Raw genomic sequence first — 20015 nt, 5'->3', positions numbered from 1 at the left:
CCTCAGCACGGCCTCCCTCAGCACGGCCTCCCTCAGCACAGCCTTCGTCAGCACGGCCATCCTCAGCACGGCCTCCCTCAGCACAGCCTTCGTCAGCACGGCCATCCTCAGCATGGCCTCCCTCAGCACAGCCTCCCTCAGCACGGCCTCCCTCAGCACGGCCTCCCTCAGCACGGCCTCCCTCAGCACGGCCTTCGTCAGCACGGTCTCCAGCCCATCCCCTCTCTGCAGTTGGTATCCCGGTGCGTGGGGCGCAGCGTCGCCTCTCCCCGGCTTTCCAGCAACTCAGATTCCTGGCACCCTTTGCTACTACACACATTGTCCTCTGTGCTTTGGCATTCAACACAGTTGCCACACAGCCAGCCATATGCACACCCACGGCCGCAGAGGAACAGCGTACACATCCCTCCAGGATGGGGATCTGCAGAAAACTGTGACAATCTGTGAGCCATGGTGAGAGCCAGCGCACACAGGCCCCACTGAGGAGTGGCTGCTGCTGGTGGCATCCAGGATACTCTGACATCCAGGATACCTGGCACACAGACCCCATCAGACACCCCAGCACACAGACCCTGTTGGACACCCCGGCACACAGACCCCATCAGACACCCCAGCACACAGACCCCATCAGACACCCCGGCACACAGACCCCATCAGACACCCCGGCACACAGACCCCATCAGACCCCTGGTGCTGCCAGGCAGGTGAGCTGGAATAGCCCTTCTCCCCAAGTCCCTGCGCTGCCAATGCTGAGCAGTTTTGCACTGCTCCTGGGGAGCTGGCGGTGTAGGTGCTTGCTTGATGCGGTGCCTGCTGGGAGCAGCCTGCACTGTCCAGACATGCTGTGGTCAGCCAGGCCTGACCATGAAGTTTTAGCTCAGATTATGTTATCAAAATTCACGCAATGGAATACCAGCTAATTGTATAAGGAAGCCAAATGAAGAACTTAATATATACCACGTAACCAAGGGAACAAGCCAACAAAGCGAACATTCCAGCGTCAGAAAAATCAAATACCAGTCACTCACTGATGGCAAAAACCTCCCCATGATACCCACCAGAGCTGCCAAAACCTGCCTCTGCCACAGGCTGCTCCCCCTGTCCTTTGCCAGTGCCCTGTGCTCCTTCCCAGATCCTGTTTGGGGCCAACTCCAGTGGGAAGATGCCTGGCTCCATCACCTCCAGGGTGTGAGAGCACACCACACCCTGCTCTCCTCTCCTCGTGTAACACCTGCAGAGCTGACAGGAGTGTCAGGGGCTAATTAGCTGTTCCCAGCATATCCTGATCCTAGCATCACCTGGTTTCTCATGGAAAAGAGTATGTGTGTATTTTTCCAGGCCCTTCTCATGCAAAAAGCCCACCTGAGGGCTCGGAAAGAGGTGCCTTTACTGGCCCTCTCCTCTTTTGAGCAGGAGGGAAATAGTTACCGGTGACGGCATTCAGCTCATCAACAGAAGGCTGCAGAGTTAACACTCATTTGATAAACAGAAGAGCACACACCTTCCAGAGCTACTGCAAGCTGTCTGCAGGCTCTGCCGGCCAACAACGCAACAACACACACGGAACACCTCTTGCAATTTGCTGGAGAGTAAGGATTTGAGGTGGGTTTTTTGGGTTGGGGAGGGTGGTTGGCTGTTTTTTGTGGTTTTGCTTGTTTGCTTGTTTTTTAAATAAAAAGGAAGGCCAGATTTATGAGACAAAGATCAGGTTCCTCAAATACAACCCAGATACCTAACCAGGCTGCAAGAGGAAATAACCTGCAGGATGGATAACACCACTCACTGGCCCTTTTGGAGCAAGATCATGCCCATATCCTGTGCTTAGGATGGGATGAGGATGAGCACTGGGACCTGCTGGTGGAGCAACCATTTATTGAGATAATGGAGAGGGTCTGAAGATTGGGCAGCCAGCCCTTGGTTGTCTCAGCCAGCCCTAGGTGTGGAGGGCACCTGGTGATGCCCCACACCTGCCTCAGGATAGGGAAAGGGGAGCAGCCCTTGCCAGGGCAGTGCGTGCAGTGGGCACCTCCCCGCTGGCACAGACACTGCCAGTGCTGGCACAGGAGAGCTCTTCCTGCCTGCACATGGCAGGGGGCCCAGGGAAAATAGGTCAAGAGCTCCCTCCCTTCACCTCCACGTGTCTTGCCACAGCACTGAGACCTACTGACTCGCTTCCAGCTATCCCCTGGCCTCAACCCCCCTGTGTGCAGTGCCCATGGTGCTGGCCTTGTACACTGAATGAATAAATGCCCTATTTCTGGTCAGCCTTTTGCCAGAGGGCTGCGGCCACCAACCTGCTGAGCTTGGGCAGAGTGAAGGGGTTTGCAGCCTGACAACTGCAGCAACAGCTGGGGGACACCACAGCCATGCTGCCTGCAGGAACTGGCACAGGGATGTGCCCCAGCCAGCACTTGGTACCAAAGTGTGAAGGACTCACTGGCTGACATCAGGCCTGGAAAGCACTTGTCTTTCTCACACCTGAATTTTGAGCAACTGAAGAGGTGATTGCACCTCACTGCTGGGCAATGAGGCACCAAATCAGACTCCAAGGATCCAGACTATGAAACCTTCAACTCCTCAAGGGCTTTGGAGTGACTTTTCCTGCTCATTTTGGGACTTCCTGGCAGCAAGAAGTTGTTTTAGCTTCAGAGAGGCAGCTATGAAATGCAGAGACCCCATCTGCCATGGAAACTCTCTTTCCAGTTCTCTACTCCCCATTATGGACATGCTGGGCAAAATACACCAAGATGTGAAAAAATGTGAGCAACAACCTGGAGCTGGTATGGCTGGTGCCCTCTAGCACTCTCCTTACCCTTCAAGGGATGATTTTAATACTGCAGGCATTTTATAGTATATTTATCACACCTGAGGGTGCTGGGCTCTGCTCAAGCCACACACTGAGCCCCAGCCATCCCAGTGCTGCAGCCCCCATCTTACAGTGCCGCTGGTGCTACATGCTCCTGGGGATGGAAGTGGGTGGATGGGGACATTGAAATGCAGAACAGACTTCTTGATAAACAGTCAGGGCCAAATCCAGCCCAGCAGCCAGTGCAATGCAATCAATGGAGCTAGAACAGGAAGAAACTAGAATACATCCATCTGTTTATCATTAAGGAAAGCACTGAATAGTTAAGTAATTAAAGACTGGAAGATGTGACTTTAACCCTTCCAAATACACGCTGTACCAACAGGCTTCAGATTCTGGGTTTGTAAAAAAATCCCATGCTTCTAGATTTGGTATTTTGGTGTTTGCAGCAAGCTCCTGGTGAGGCTCCTTTGCTGACCTGGGAAACTGCTGAAGTTTTGGGGAGTTGTTTTCTATGAAGCCTGCGGACTCCATCACCCCAGAGAAGGAAAAGATGAAGCAAGGCCCGTTTCCTGGTATAACATGAAGTAGAAGGCAAGAGGGTTTCCAGCTGGATGCTGAGAGGAATCAAACTAAGGTGTCTTCTGCTCTGGGCATGGGCTGCTCCAGGCACCCAGGTGGTGACACTCACCAGAGCACAGCCAGCAGATCACAGCTACAAGCTGGTGGCCTTTTTGACCCCTGCAGGACAGTTGCTCCCAGCATGGTCTGCTGAGTTTGGATGGATGGGATCAGTGACTGTCACCCCCACAATGATGCTGGCATCTGTCTGGGGTGCAGAGCACCCCCTGAAACCCAGCCAAAGTGCAGGGAGAAGGGGTGGAGGTGGAGGGAGGGATGCGAAGTTAATGAGCTGGAGTAGAAGGAGGCAGCAGGGAGAGTAGGAAAATGGAGTGCACTGCAGTGGAAGGAGTGGTTGCTGCCCTGCATGAGGGCTCCCAGAGGTTCCTGGCCTCTGCAGGGCTCGGGAGTCTGTCCGGGGTGACAGAGCCTGTCCTTGGCCCCTGGGCTCACCTCTCATTGCCCTTGGGCACACAGGCAGGGAGGAGGGACGGGCATGGATGGCGTGTGGCAAAGGATGCAATGCTGCTGCCTGCGATGATGAGTGGTCAATGTCCCTCCAAACGTCTGACATTTTGTACTGAGGGAGGGTACAAAACAGATGTGAAAGCAGACTTTCCATCCAGGAGTACCTCCTTGCCCTGCCCTGCTCATGGCACACTTCTCACTTGCTCCAGTCCAGCATGATGGTGGTCCCTTCCCTGCAGGAGACATTGCCCTTTTCCCATTTCCCTGTAGAACAGCCAGGAGAGTGCAGACAGGAAGCTGCAACATGGCACTGTCCTGCAGCCAGGGTGCCCAGAACAGTGAGAGAACCTCCAACCCACAGCCCTCCTGCCATGCCATGTGTTTGGGGAAGGTAACCTTTGGGAACAGCAGCTCTCCTCTGCCAAATTCGTACAGGGCTGCTGGACCCAGGACCACCACGCTGAGATGCATCACTGCCTTCCTCCCCAGTGTCAGGTGTCTTTAATTCAGGCATAATTAAACCATACACCCAGGGTTGGAAAGGTCTCAGCCAGTCTTTTCTTCTTTTCTGTAGCTTTTCTAAACCAGCCCAGTTGCAACTCTGATGTGCACTGACCCCACCACAGGCTGTGGGCTGAGACCTGCAGTTTTCTACAGGGGAAATTCAATCCCCAGAAGTCACCTGTGGCCCCTGACTCCAAAGATGAACCCACCCCAGCTCTGAGTCCTGGTGCTGCTTCACTGCTGTGGAAGGCAGCTGGAGTTTGATGCACCAGAAGTAAACCCAACACAAAGCACCCAGCCCTGGCAAGCTGTTAACTGGGCTCCTTTGGGCAAAAAAGGGAAGCATCCCACAAGCATAGAGCCAGTGCTGCTGGCCAGAAACCCACACTGGCCGCTCTCATCCCTTCACCCCCCCAGCAAGAATGAGTTCTGGGGACGGATGCAGCAGGATGCAAACCCTGTCTGCAACAAACTGAAGAGGATTATCTTATACTATGCCAGGAGTGCCAAACGCGCTGTGGCTGCAAACACACTCACCAAATACTGCTCAGCTGCTGGAAGCCTCCAGTGGGAGAGGAGCAGCATCTGACAGGCCCTGCTGCCCTGAAGACTGGTGAGTAAGATGCCAGCAAGCATCCAGAGAGCCCTGCCCCCTTCCTGATGGGCCAGGGCTGCCTAAGGTGGTTGAGGCAGTGCAGGAAGGTAAAGGATGCCCCAGCAGAGCCTCTCAAGCCCCCTGCATAGGAAGCAGAGGAAATGGCTAAGTGATTAACGCTGAACACAACCAGCCTGGATCCCCAGCTCCTCTGCTGAGGTCTTTTGCCTTGTACCTCCCTTTGCTGGAGTCCCCAGCATTGCCTGCTGCTGGCCTTGGTTCTGCGCAGTGTCACCCAGCCCTAGAAAGGTTTAGGGGTGGGATGAGCTGTGGGGACATGGCGTGAGTAGCAGGATCTTCTGCTGCCTTACCAGGGCCTCCTGGAGCTGGAAAAGTCTTTCCTGCATTGCTGAGCAGGGAAAATGCAGCACTTGATCAAAGGAAGCAAAACGAAACTGGGAGACTTACAGAGAGCCCTTGTTCCAGCGAGTCTGTATTCACGATAATGGGAGCGGGGTTGGCCTGTGAGGAGACAAAAGTGGGATGTCACCAAGCTGAGCGATGAACCCAGCCCTTCATGGTGCACTGCCTCTCCCCTGGCCATGCCATCACAGACCCTCCAGGCCAGGCAGCAGAGAGAAATTCAGGAAGGGCTCTGTTAGTCCCTCCTCTAGGTGTCCAACAGCCCTGGGACAGGAGCAGGGCCACAGAATGGCTTTGGGCATCAGTCCTGTCCTCAGTCCTGGTGTGTCCCAAACACTTCATGGCCTTGGCTGCTGGGAAGGAGATAGGGGAAGATTGGAAATTCTCTCAGGCTTGTGTCAGACTCCCACCAGCACCAAAAATTATGTGAAATTCACACTAGTGAGGGGTTCGGAGATATGAAGAGTAGGGAAAGAAGCCCTTCTGAGGGAGGAATTTACTGCCAGCACACCAGGCCTTCAAGAACTTTCCAACAGCTGCTGTTCCTTCTAAGCACAGGGCCACCATGCCCTGGGAGAGGTGACAGCATTTGGTCCCTTATCATTATTATTCCTGGGGTAAACCCTCTGCTCGGCAGCCTCGGCTCATCCTCCACAGCAGCACATGCATCCTCCTGTCCTAAAAGGCTCCCCATGAACCTCTCTCCGTGTTGCCCCTCCTGGGCTGCCCTCTGCCCCTCGGCTCGCTGCACATCGCAGGGCAGACACACGTGCAGAGGGCAGCCAGGCCAGGGAAGCAGGGAGGGAGGAAGAGAGGGAGGGTCTCCCGGGAGAAGAGGACCGGCGAAGATGCAGTGCCGTAGGCCGAAGAGGAGGATCGGGATGGGACAGGATGGGACTGGACCGGGTTGGGCTGGACTGGGCTGGGCTGGACTGAATGGGATGGGACAGGACTGGACTGGACTGGATGGGACAGGACTGGATGGGAGTGGACGGGATGGGATGGGATGGGATGGGATGGGATGGGATGGGATGGGATGGGATGGGATGGGATGGGATGGGATAGGATGGGATGGGATGGGATGGGATGGGATGGGACAGGACTGGACAGGACTGGATGGGACAGGACGGGACTGGACGGGACTGGATGGGCAGGATGAGATGGGACGGGACAGGACGGGACGGGACGGTCAGAGCGGCGGGAGGAACCGGGGTGGGACGGCCGACGATCAGGGACGAGGGCGGCCGGGATGGAAGGGGGGCCGCAGGACGAGGGCCAGGCCGATGGGTGCGGAGGGGCGGCCGGGGCCCGCCCGCCGGAGCTGTCCAGCGCCGCCGGCTGCTGAAGCCGCGGGGCTCCGCGGAGCTTCCCTGGGCTCTGGGAGGGGGCGTCAGGGAGGGGCCGCCAAAAGCGAGAGGCAAAATCCCACGGCTGACATTCCTCTCCGGCATACAAGGGAGTAGTGCAAAGCCTGGAAAGTCAGCGGTGAGTTGGAACTCGCTTCATCATCCCAAGGCTCGTGAGAAGAACAGCAGCCAGAGTGAGACACGCCAAGAGACGTGAACTACCGGGGGGAGGTGAAGTGAACCGGCTGCCTTAGGGCATCACGAACATCAGAGTCAGCAACCAGAGAGTCAAGGTGTGGGCTAGAAAGATTGCTATTGAAGCAATTACCAGGGACCACTGTCTGTCCATTATCAGGGACCCCATGGCTCAACAACCTCTGAGTCCGTGGTATTTTCATAGGAACCAGTCTTGCCTCCTTATCACCCTTGTATGGATTCACCCATCCCTGACTGAGACCAGCCTCTCCCCATAACCCAGCATGGCAGTCCCCACCGTGTCCTGTTTTAGTTGACCCTATTTCTAGACTATTCACTCTCCTCAATTAGTGGATGAGAGAGTTAAGGGCCAAGCAGACTGTGGTTTAAATCCTGCCCTGGAAGGTTCTGCTCTCATATGGATGGAGCAGGAGGTAGTTAATTTGATTTATTCAGATGCTTTCTGATCTTTCCTGCAGCTGTAACTATTGGTTACAAAACCATAGTTTTTATGGCAATTAATTCTCTAACTCAGGGAAATATGACCACTTCCAAGCACTCCTGCCAAACCCCTCCCCCACACAAAAGAGAATCACAATTTTCAGGTCCAGTGTCTTGGGATCTCCAAGGCCCAGAAGCAATGTTAAACTGGGAATATCCCCTCTCTGGCAGTACACAGTCCTTGTATTTAATCCAGATAATTTGAGAGATAGAATATATTAAACCTGGCAGTAGCTTTTATTAGTCCCCTGTGCAATTCTAGGAAGGGATTCCACATTTCAAGGCAAAAAAGAAGCACTTCTACTGCCAATAATTAACAACCGGTAACACATCAAGGTTTGAACATCCAGAAGCCAGCTCTTATTAGATGAGTTTCCAGGAAGGATGCAGAAGAGGCAGCCTAAGTGAATGTAGCCCATCATGTGCCCTATGATTTATAAAAAGAATTCAACTCCATAAATGATGCTTTGGATCCCTCCCAGGGAGAAGTGCTCTATATAATAATGTTATAGAGGCTTTTGCAGGTCCAGCCTGAGTCCTCCACTGAGCCCCACTGCACTCTTTGTTGAATTAATAATAGCCCAAAAATCACACATCACATTGCCTCGCTCACACAGTGGTGAGCCCCAAGGACATATTTTGTTTAGCCTGCTCCCTGTGCACTGAACATCCTTTGCAGCCATTCCACACTAGTGATTTTTACATCTCAAAATACTGCTAGGAGCACAATTTCCCACTCAGGCTCCAGATGGGACCCAGGAGATACCGAATGTGAGTCGCTGCTCTAAAACAAAGTCACACATGGTCAGGAGGAACTCAGACCAGGAAATCCCCACTTGCCTCCTGTGGCCAGCTATTCCAACTACTACAAGAAAAGGGTTTGGGGATTAGTTCTGTCTTCCACTTGCAAATATTTCAATATTTGCACTTTGCCTGTCCTACTGAAGAGACAGACAAGACCCAAGACTCAGAAATAAGCAGAGGACCTGAAAATAAAAAGCTTTTGCCTCCCTCTACCAGTCAGGTGCAGGTACCAAGCAACTCTGCTAGCCAGGGGAGGAGAGAGAGTGTCATAATTTTTTGCTGGGCAGCAGGAACGTGCTGGTGAATTAACCATGCCCTCAATTCCTCAATAAGGAACAGTAAGTAATTTATGCCCTAAGGAGCAGGGGCTTGCTGCATGCAGGGAAGAGAGGGAATGGGGCTGTGCATTCAGATCACATTCAATGGGGGCTGTCAGATTTCTTCCATATAAACCCCTTCATCACAATACTATGTACCAAGCCCTGTTTGTGCTTGGAGGGGTTTACAAATGGAAAGAGAAGAGGTCCAAGTCCTACAGTGCTCACTGCATGGCAGCAGGATCACCAAAGTCCAGTGGAGCTGGAGTGTCCTGACCACTCTCCATCAGGCAGAGGCACTTGGTCTCAGGGGATGGAGGCTGCAGACACTCAAGGAGGACCTTGTGGAGTGAGGAGGGCACTGCACAGATGCAGAGAGATTGATCTGGGCACAAAGCCAGTGAAGCAGAGGACAGCTGTTGAGAAAATCAGGGCAGCAACAGGAGTCAAAGGGAACCATGGTGAAGAGGGATGAAGTTTGAAGGTCAGGATTCAGGAGCTCTCTGGTCTCATGGGGGCTGAGAGAAGCAGAGCCTTGCATTCACTGAGCTCTGCACGACAGTGCTAGTGGCAGTCACAGCCCAAGTGCTGATGGAAGGAGCAGCAATCTGTCCCAGGCAGCCCCCGGAGAGGGACTGGCTCCCTGTGGAGACCTTGGGAAAGTGTTGTGCCTGTTTGGGGAAACTGCCTCTATGGTTCAAGGCAGGAGGATGCTGTGGGACTGTATGCAGGGCAGAAGGGATGTCTCCTCCTCTACAGGCTGGAGCAATACCACTGCAGCATGTGCAGGGAGTAACCAGGCAGTGCTCGGAAAAAATCTCAGTCACAGGATGTGGCCTTTCAGAAACACCCTTAGATATTCCCTCTGGGTAGTGATCTGAGAGGGACTGCTGCTCTTTGGGCTCCTCTTGGGCCGTGCCAGCCTAGTGACACTAACACAGTCACCTGGGAGCACCAAAGCTCCAAACATCTACAGCTATCACCCCTCACCACAGTTTCTACTGCTGTCCTCTGCTGGCACAAAGGCTGGAATTGCAAAACATGATGATCTTCCAAAACTTCCAAGCAAAAAAAAAAAGCTGCAATTACATGCAAATGGAGGAGGTTCGCTAACCAGCTACTGAGGATTGGGTCCTGCCCTGTGGCATTTCCCCGAGGACTGCTCTCAGGGCTAGCACACAGGAGCTGGGCAGGGAGACTCTGAACTGAAAGTTCATGATAATGTCTTCAAAATTGAGATCCCAAAGCTTTGCCACAGCTTCACATCCTCCACAGAACCGGCATGGGGGCCAGCCCACAAAGGTCAGGAGATGCATACATCCTGAAGGCAAAATACGTGTGTACAGATGTCCCAGGACAAGGGCAACCAGACTGTGATCACATATAGACACGTTTCCATCTTAACCAGCAACAGGAATAACAGCAGCCTCCAGAGATGGCAAATACCAAGCCTAACACACAGAGCTGCTCTCTGCAGGAGGGTGGTGTGTGCCATGTGTCATGCAAGAAAGAATGTGCAGGACAGAGTGACTGTTGGAGACACTGGGATAATGCATGAGAAGTAAAGTACTAATTTAACTCCTTTATTTCCCCACACTGCATCAGCGTGAAAATTCAATCTGTCTTTTAATATCCTTTGTTTCTTATCATCTGAGGTATAATAGTAACACTCAGAAGGAAATGGCTCTGGAGATAAGTGAAATTCGGTCTTTACATCCCTTTAAAAGCTCTCAGGGGCAGAGGTCACAAGTGGGGAAATACCCAACAGAATTATCTAATCAGGGCTGACACAGAGCTGCCTGTAGTCCAGCTCCATCTGCTTTGATTTTTTTTTTAAAAAGGGTGTTAAACCATGGAGAAAGCTGTGCATTTACAGCTATGAAAGCAGCTGCTCTGTCACAGGACCCAACCGTGTCGAATTCTGGCTGTGAACAAGCAGGTACTGGCTCAGGGACGCCGAGGGTGGTGTGATGCTGCAGCGGCAGCGGGGTCGGCTGCAGGACACCCAGACAGCAACAGTCTCCTGCTGCTGTGGGGAGCGGGTTTGCAGAAAGCTGATGAATTAATTTCACAGGAACAAGCTCAGGTCCTGCCTGCACAGCACACACGGAGAGCCTGTGCTCACCACCACTCACCCTGATGAGCACTGACATGCTCATCTGCCTTGTGCCTGCCTTGCCTGCCCAGCGCCCACATGCTGCTTTTCCCAATGTTGGGCTACTTCCTGCACCAAGCCAGAGCCCAACATGTAGCTCCCACTGCACCTGAGAGGACACAGCTCCTCCACAGCCACAGCAACCTGTACTTGAGGTTAAGGCCAGACAGAAACCCACTCTTGAGGCTGCCTGAGACAAGTAGGGGATGAATCTGCCAGAGAGCAGGTGTGTAGAGCAGAGAGGTGCTGGCATCTTCCCTCCAGGTTGCTTCTGGCCCTCCAGAGACCACACTGGTTTTCACCTGGCTGTGCCCAGGGAAGCCACCTCACAGTCCTCCTGTTAGGAAGCAATGCATGGCTGCTCCCAGCTGGCCCATGAGATGCAGGGCTTTTCTGACATCTTAAGACCAAATCCACGCTTTGAACTAACCCTTCTATTCTCAAGGGAAGAGGTACCACTCTGCTGCCAGGGTTGGTCCCATCCTCACAGATCCCTGTACTCATCTCTCTTTGTTTTCTTGGCTTGACATGGTGGCCAGAGCTGAGGTTGCTTGGGAGCATCAACAGAGCTGGACACCTGTGAGGGAGAGTTGATCCTTCAGGGTTCCCACAGGCTGGGACAAGGAAAAGGAGTAAAAGAAAACAGAGGAGAGAGACTTTTGGAGGCTGCAGAAGTTCTTGGCCAGAGATGAATCGCCCTTCATTTTAATTGGGCTGGATAAAGTAACTCTCTCTGCACTTTTTCTCATCTCCTGCAAGGGCAACCTGTTGGCTGACATGCTTTGGGCAGGAGGACAACATGACCCACCAGCATGCCTGCATGAAGGGGAATGACAGGCTGAGCCTGGCCCCTGCCCTCTTGCACAGCTCAACACATGACATTAATGGTGTAGGGAAGGATGCTGGGGCTGACTCTGGAGTTTGCAGGTGCCTGCACCCAGTGCGTCAGTCCCATCCAGCCAGGTGCCAGCTGCTGCCTGTGTGCCTGTGCTCGGCTCCCAGCCAGCCTGGTGGCCTGCAAGCAAGAACAGCCCTTATCTCCAGGCTGCCTGTGGGAAATGTCCGAGCTGGGCTGTTTTGGTGGCACAAGCAGGCTCTGGGGCCGTGGCAGCAGAACCCCTGCACCAGGGCTGCACCTTGGCACTGGCTCAAAGCACCGTGGCCATCCGGAAACAGGGGACTTGAAAGATCCCCGGTCACAAGGATCTTTGGCAAAGCCACTGAAGTGCCCAAAGTGTAATGTGAACACAAGCAGCTACTGAAAGTTTAATCTTTGTTTTGGTGCCTTTTTTTTTTTTTTTTTTTTTTTTTTAAGAGTACCTTAAATAGGGACTGGAAAAAGCCTTTACTCAGTAGTGAAGGAAGAAAGCTTCCCAAACAGAAGCTTGGTCGAATCTAAGTATCCATTTAGAAACCATTAAGGCCAGGGTGTTCAAAGTTTAAAGTTAGACATCCTGTTCCAGGCTCAGCCCACTAAAATAAGTGACCCAATTTGCAGAGCTGCTGGGCTTCAGCAGCTTCTCTTTGACCTGGCGGTACCAAATAAAATTGACTTGATTCCTTTTTACACAGGAAGAGTTGTTATTATCTGAAAGAGTCACATTGCTTTTATCTTCCTCTCAGACAAATATGTATGTATAGGGGGAAAAAAAGGGAATAAGGAACACTGTTAGAATAAAGATTTCTTTGGTTTCTGGGATTCAAATATCCTAATTTCTTCTTTTCAGTAAGTTCCAGTGCACACTCAGTTAACAAGTGCTAAGAAACCTGTTTCTGTGGGAAAAAAGCAAACCAAGATACATCAACAGAGATTCAAAATAAATTCAAGTTAATACAAAGGTGACGAGAAGGTATCTAGGGTCTGGTCCGGGGTGCTCTGAAGCGCTACATGTTCCCAAAAATAATTACATCCTTGGAGCAGTTCTTCTGCAAGCCCCATCAGGCGAGCTCTGCAAGCTAAACTGTGAAGTTCATTCCAAATTCAGGTGTTCTGAACTTGTTAAGCACTGTATTAAAAGTTTTTATCTCTAAGTCCCTGATACACGCTCACAGCATATTGCTAGATTTGTAACGAGGGCCCTTGAGGACTCCCTACATCATCCCATCTTTGCATGCGTTAAAACCAGCTGTGAGCATTAACACAGCCCACTGCACCCACAGTGCTGGCACAACCTCACAGCAAGAGTGACACCCACCCTTGAATGACGGCTGCCAGGATGAGCCCCAGGCTCACTGTCCCTCCTGCAGGGTTTGGGGTGGCAGACAGAGCCCCTTCATCCCCCACATGAGCTCCTCGTGTCACAGAGCAGCGCTGGACCTGCTCTCCCCTGGCACCCAGAGACCACGGTCCCCTTGGAGAGCATCCTGCACCGGGCTGTGCGCAGCGGGCGCCCGGCACATCACCGCGGCCCTGATTACGTCCTGATTAGTCTTAATGACTTCCCCTCTCTAAATGAGCATTCACAGCTCTGGAAGGAACGGAAGCTTCTCTCCTCCCATAATAGCACACGACGTGCCGAGGGGCTTACCCGAACAAGGCAACTCTCCAGGAACACTGACAGCTTCTGCTTTGCTTCCTCCTCCCACCCTCCTCTGCACCCGGGGTACCCGGATTGGGTCTCTGGTACAGCTGTCCCCTGGGTTTCCCTCTCATGCAATCCCCTGTGGGACTGTACAGCCTGAGGATGGCCAGCAGATCCCTGCTGAATCCCTGGCATTGGTCAGGAGTGGGCTCAGGCAGGTTCCAGTCACAGTGGAAGAGCTGGTGGAAAGTGCAGTCATGTGGGCATGGGACATCCCTCCAACAGGAATGACAGCAGGTGCTGTCACAGTGGAGGCTGATGGGCTTCCTGCTGCCCCCGGGTTCTACATGAGGAGCAACTTCCTCCACATTGCACACACCCCTGCTGGAACATGCCCGTGCTCGGCCCTGCATGCCTCACCAATGCACTTTCCACCTCCTCCTCCTCCTCCAGCAGTGTGGCAGGGCCACATCCCCCCATTTCTGTCAGGTACTTTGCTCTTCTTCCACACGTTGCATTGATGGGGCCTCTTCCACTGATGTGGCCTTCAGAGCAGCAACTCCATCTCTAGCACAGCCAGTTCTGACTCCAGCCCCAGCACCTCTCCCTGTGCTGCTGCAGGGGTCCCTCCAGCAGCTCAAGACCCCAAACCCAGCAGCCTGGTGCAGCTCTAGGGCTGCAGCCTGCACATCTGGGCTGGCTGGCAGGCAGCAGTCAGTAATCCAGCTGGAGAGGAGCTAAGCTCAGTCCTTCAACTCACTTCTCTAATTCCAACATTATCCCTTACTGTATTAAAGGGATGAGTCAGAAAAGCCAACAAGCACAAGCGTACAGCTCCTGCCCAAGGGATTCACGTGCCCAAAGAAAGGGGGGGGAAATCTTACAGGTGAATAAATAAACTAAGGAGACAAACGTCCTCAGCTGTCAACTCCTGAATGAATTCAATATATTTTGTGAAGGAGCACTGAGAACATCTGACCCTCCTCAGTCCAGGGGATGGGTGACAGCAGGACACGGGATGCTCCAGGGTAGGTGAGAACCAGCTCACTCAGCATCTCTGTGTTAAGGTTTCTCCAGGAGAGCAGGAGAGGCACAGGGAAGGGGGGTGACCTTAAAAAGCACTACCTAGACCTCGATTTCATCTGAGGGGCAGGAAAGGAACATCAAAACCACCAGAAAAAACAGCTTCTTCCTATGGGGCAAGGGGCCGAGGGTGGGTGCGAGGCTGGGTGTGAGGCTGGGCTTGGGGGAAAGAGAGCAGCTCAGTACCTGGTTATAGCAACTCAACTGGGTGATGACGGCAGGATCACCAGATGGAGATGCCCAAGAAACAAGCTGAGAGGTGAGATCAGATGGAGGGGGATATATTAGGAACAGACACGCAGATTTACACATCGTGAGTGAGGAGGTGACAAACAGGTCTGTGGAAGGGGAATCAAAACCCTCACGAGGGAGTGGAGTGTGATGAAGAGTGAGGGAGAGGGAAGACTTCTGGGACTCTCACTGCCAGGGGGACATGCTGGAAGAGATGCTGGAGGTGGAGGGAGGACAGGGGGACCACCAGTGACCACAGAGTAGGGGCTAAGCAGATGGATGGGGCCAGGAACAGAAAAGCACTGTTCAGCAATGGAATCAGATGCAAAGGACAAGTTTCACTACAGTTGCATCTACATTTAGGTTGCCAAAAATACCTTTCACAGATTGGCTGTCTTTAATTAAAAGGATGTCTCCTGTGCTCCTGGCACGATACAGAACTCATCCTGCCATGTGGGGCTCTGTGTGGAAGCTCTGCGGGGAGGGCTTTCCCATGGGACAGCTCCTTTTTGCCTGCATCCTTCCACATCCTGCCAGTGCTGGGCAGCTCAGGCAGCAGTGCTCCCCTGAAATGCCCCTCCACAGTACAGGCACAGAGAAAAGAAGGAAAACTTCACCCCCTTCCTGTTTTGGCTTCTCTCCTTCCCTCCAAACACAGAGAACGCCTTCCTCCTCTCTCCTCCTCCACGTTTCAGTGCAAAGATTTAGCTAATTTCTTCTATGAATAGCATGGGAGTAGCCATAGCAACATCACCCTGCCAACCTCACCACCTCCACTGCCTCCATGTCCCCGGCACCCTGTTCCTCTCACCCTCCCTCGCACCTCCCCAGGGAACATCTGGGGCTTCAGCCATTTCCCACAAAGCAACCTGTATTTGGCTTCCTGCTTGCCCCCTTGGTGCTCTCCCTCCTTCCTTCCAGCCATACCTGCTCATCACTCAGAAACCTGGTCAGAACCCACATGGTTTCCCCAAAGCTCTCTCCTCCCCCTGCCACCCATGCCCCAAGAGACAGGAGCCCCAAGTCCAACATCATCTGAAGGCTCAGCAAAGGCTGGTGCTTTGACCAAGATGTGCTGTCCTGTGCCTACCTACTGCAGTTAATTGTCCAGGGCATGGGAGGAACTCAACAAGCAGTGCTTGTGCACCGAAAACCATCCCTGAAAACCAGTGAAACACTCATTGCTGAGGGCGGGCAGGGAAGATCTGTCCCACTCCTCCACCTGCCTGGCCATGAAACACTTCTGCCAGGGGTGGAGGCCACACAAGCCTGGCATGCTCCAGGCATTTGCAGCTGGCCAAGGTCTCATTGCAATGCTGCTCCAACTCCCCTCTGCATCCTTGTGACCACCCCAAGAGGGAGAAAGGGACCACAGAAAGAGGGGCAGCAGAACTTTGTATTCCTGGCCAAGCAGGGCCAGCAAACCTGGGGCAGCCCTGAGGCAGAGAGCACTTCCTCACCACAGGCCAGGGAACTGCACTGCCCTGGGCCCCTTCCCCAGCCCATGCCCCAAACACCTGAAATGCATGTGGAAATGCTGGTGACACCCTTGAGACCTTCATGGGTGCCATGTGCCTGGCACTGGGCTCTTTAGAGTGAACTAAGACTCAGGGTTGGACATTTCCTGTGGGAGGGAAAGGTGCTACTTCCAGACCCTCAGCTCATGGAGCAGTGCTGGAAAAGGGGCTTGGACATGGCCAGGCAGCTGAGCACTCCTCTCCATGCGGGCCCTGGGCGTCACTGTGCAGGGGAGAGGAGGGGTTTGAGCAGTCTGCTCCTCTAGTGCTGCACATCAGGGATGCTTCCCCAGATCACGCTGCTGTTCCTCTCCCAAAGCCAGGAGTCCTCCTGTCACCCCAGTCTGGCAGGGGAGGAATTGAGTCCCCCACCAGTGAGCAGAGAGAGACAAGGAGGGCACAGGGCCAATGGGAGGGATAGTGAAGGAAGCAGTGGAGGATAGCAATGACATCAAATGCAGACACCAGGAACTAATGACCAGGGAACATGGACAGATAAGGGAAAAGAAATGGAAGATATCTCAGAAGGGAGAAAAAAAGCAAAGCAAAAAAGATATGAGATACCTAGACCTCAGAGATTTCCTCCCTCCCTCTGGTGAGGATTAGGGGTTCTCAGTTACTTAGCTTGCCTGAGCAAGCTAAAATGTGTCCTAGAGAAGGGGAGAGGCAGGAGAAGAGAACAGACGGGGGCAGGAAGTGGGAGGAGGTGCAGGTTGACGTTGGGACTGTGCTGTGTGTTGGGCAGCACGTGTGGGCACGTCTCACATGCCGTGGAGCTGCACACAGGGTATGTGAGTATGCCATGATGTCAGAGAACATACACCACCATACGCAACTGTGAGCACATTTCTGGTGCCAGAGCACTAGCACACACTTCTCTGCATGCGTGAAGAAGCAAGGGAAGAAAAAATACTTAAATGAGAGGAGGTGAAGCTCCCCAGGAGATTAACAGATCCCTGCTTACCCGGGAAAGCCTTCTGGACTGTGCACCCCTTCCCACCTCAGCTGCTGGAAGTGCTTTCAGGGACAACGAGCTCATTTAAAGGGGAAGCCCTGAAAAATGGCAGCCCTGCCTCCAGCCAAGGCTCTCCTGGACATGGAGGCAGCCTGTGAAGGAAATTGCTTTGCATCTGCAACCTCCAGCCAAATCTACCCAGAGCCCAACATCTCCCAGCCTCCCAGAGCCAATTGGACCTGCTTGTCTGGGCACAAGCCATGCCTAGATGTTTCCATGTTACCACCTTTTGTCCCTCTGCCCACCACTGGACTGGGAAGAACAGGGATTTGTCAGGGCTCAGGCACTTTGCAGCCTTGGATCAGGAGGAGAGCGTTGCCGAGGCTTTTGCTGCAAAGCTTTACTCACGGCATACGTTTGCTCCACTCCAGGGAGCTGCTGCCTGCTCTGATACAGGCAGTGCACATAGCACACACGTCATATTCTACATGCAGACCCTGCTATGCTCACACAGCCTCAATCACTGGCATCCTCTGCTGCTTGCAATGCCGTGAGGAGCTTTTGATTTCCCTTTTTTTTTTTTCTCATGTTCAGAAAGGCAAAGGCAGAGCAGAGATTCCCAACGCGGACTTTCCGAGCAGCGCAAGCTCCATGGCAGCACCACAAAGAGACAATGATTTCTCTTCCACCATTGCAAAAACATGAAAGGCTCCCCTGCCCAGCCTGCCACGGCAGCAATGCAGCTGGCATCACTTCCTTCTCACACTGCTTGCAATCGTCTTACCAGGAATACCGGGCCAGACCTTTCATGCAAAGCAGGAGTAGAAAGGAGGGAGCAAACATGCTTCGATTTTCTGCTCCCCGAGCTTGCTGCTTTGGATGGAGGGAAGGAAAGAGATAGTGGAGGAAAGATGGAAGAATGCTTGCCAGGAATCAGCAAGTGAGAGAGAGCTGAGGCTGATTTTGAGGTAAAAAGTGGCAGAAAAGGAGAGAGAAAGCAGGACCAGGCTCATAGGAAGGTGGCTGGGGTTTTTGGTGCCTTCTGTAAATATCATCTGAGCTATCAGCTATGAATCTAATTATTTCAACCAGAGCTACAGACTGAGACAGTAATGAAGAAAAAATAGAGGAAGGGAAGAAGAGGGTTGTGTTTGCTGAGAGCAGAGGAGGAGAGAATTCCCATTGATTCCCGTGTGTCTGTCTGCTACAGCATCTTGAAATAATAATTAGAAGGATCAATAAGAAATCATGTGAGGTTTGAAGATAATGAATGAAAGAAGCAGAAGAAGCAAACTGAAATGCCTTTCTCTCAAGCAGGGTAAATTGTTTTTCAGGCAGGGTCTAGCCTCCATTTTAATGCTTTGCAAATAGATCCAACCATTTTCTAAGCTGGCTTGTGGGCTCAAAATAAGAGTGGTCTCTCCATTTAGGGGAGAGAGACCCGAGAACGGGTCTTGGAGAACGCTAATAAAATGAATGTGTGTGGGAAGAAATGGAGGCAGTGAAATGGGGCAAAATGCACACAGCACGCCAGCGACCAGAGCAGGGTTACGTAATAATCTCGGGGAGCAGGGACGTAGCAGCAGAGCGAGGAAACCACAACTCAATGGAGAGTGGGTGACAGTTTGGGAGCGCTGGCAAGCAACGCTGCGAACCCACGAGGCTGCCCAGCGGGCAGCACGCACCATGCCTGCTAAACACAGCATGATGGGATGCCCTTGATGCTGCCAGGGCTTCAGGCGACGGCATTGCAAGCAGCGAGCACCTCAGGTGGGGCGTCCAAAATACATCACGGCCGACGACCACCTTGCGCCAAGCAAGATCCATCTGGCCCCGCTCGGCCCTGTGGGAAGGCGGCTCCAACGCAGGGCAGGACCGCGGCAGCCAGTCCGAACACCGGCAACGCCAACCCGACCGACTCCGACGGCCAACCCGAGCGACGACGACGGCCAACCGCAACGACGCCGGCAGCCAGCCCCAGCATCCGCGCCGGCTGCTCGCGGCGCCCGGGGGTGATGCTGCAGCGTGCCAGAAACCCGCCACGAACCCCGCGTTCCCCCGACAGCCGCCCGCCTCGTCGCGTCCCGCTCCGGGGAGCCGCTGCCCGGGGCTGGCCCGTACCTGCTCGTACCAGTCGCGGCTCGAACACGTGCACTCGGGCCACCAGCCCGGGCCGCTCCCGTTCACCTTGGCCGCGCTCTTCCCCGGCGCCGGCGGCGGCGGCTTCAGCGCGGCGGGGTCGCGGGCGGGGGGCCCCAGCTTGGCCTTGCCGCGGGCGGCGGGCGCGGCCCCCCCGGGTGCGGGCAGGGTCTGCGAGCCGTAGCCGCCGTAGCCGTACTGCTCGTGCTGCCACTCGCCGTAGGACGGGGGGTCCATGCGCCGCAGGGCCGCCATCCGCGTTACCTCGTAGCACTCGGGGCACTTGCAGCAGTGGTGGTGCTTGTGCATCGCTGCCCTCACACCATAGAGCCGGCAGGGAGGGAGGGAGGGAGGCGGCGCGGAGGGGCGGAGGGAGGGAGGGAGGAAGGGATGCTCAGGGGGCGGCAGCGGCCCCCGCCCCGCGCAAGGCGCGCCTGCCGCCTCTTCGCCCGCTCGGCGCCCCCGGCCCCGTGGGAGGAGGAGGAGGAGGAAGGGAGGGGGATGGTGTTACAGCGCGGTGATCGCCGCGGGGGCGCGCCGCGGCATCGCCCGCAACGCGACTCAGTCCCGGGGCCGCTCCCGGTTCGGGGCGCGGGGCAGCAGCTCCGAGCCGCTCCGCTGCATGGGGCGGCTCAGCCCGGTCCGGCTCAGCCCGGTCCGCCTCGGCTCGGTGCGGGACCGCGGCACCTGCGGCGGCGCGGAGCATCTCTCGCCCCCCCTCCCACGCAGCGGCCAATCCGCGCCGGCGGAACCTCCGCGCCCCGCCCCGGCAGCGCCGCTCATCCCCGCGCTCATCCCCATCCCCGCGCTCATCGTCATCCTCATCCTCATCC

At 54.3% G+C, this 20015-nt stretch overlaps 1 protein-coding gene across 12 annotated transcripts in view; it reads right to left on the bottom strand.

Moving 5' to 3' along the window:
* DLG3 (discs large MAGUK scaffold protein 3) overlaps positions 1 to 20015 on the bottom strand; it is a 78417-nt gene that overhangs the window by 33707 nt on the left and 24695 nt on the right. For 6 of the 12 annotated variants that reach the window (XM_015626495.1, XM_015626496.1, XM_019006543.1 and 3 more), the window contains one exon: positions 5463 to 5516. The exons of 1 other annotated variant lie outside the window; for it this stretch is intronic. In XM_015626495.1, the coding sequence (XP_015481981.1) occupies positions 5463 to 5516 (54 nt within the window). Of the gene's footprint in view, positions 1 to 5462; positions 5517 to 19164; positions 19544 to 20015 lie in introns of those variants that run through there. 5 more of the 12 variants (XM_015626505.3, XM_015626504.3, XM_015626501.3 and 2 more) reach the window with 5 other exon arrangements.

The sequence above is a fragment of the Parus major genome, chromosome 4A (genome assembly GCF_001522545.3).
Source record: "Parus major isolate Abel chromosome 4A, Parus_major1.1, whole genome shotgun sequence".
In the NCBI taxonomy this organism is placed as follows: Eukaryota; Metazoa; Chordata; class Aves; order Passeriformes; family Paridae; genus Parus; species Parus major.
Note: the sequence above shows the minus strand (reverse complement) of the source record. Positions and strands in the feature narration are given on the sequence as shown.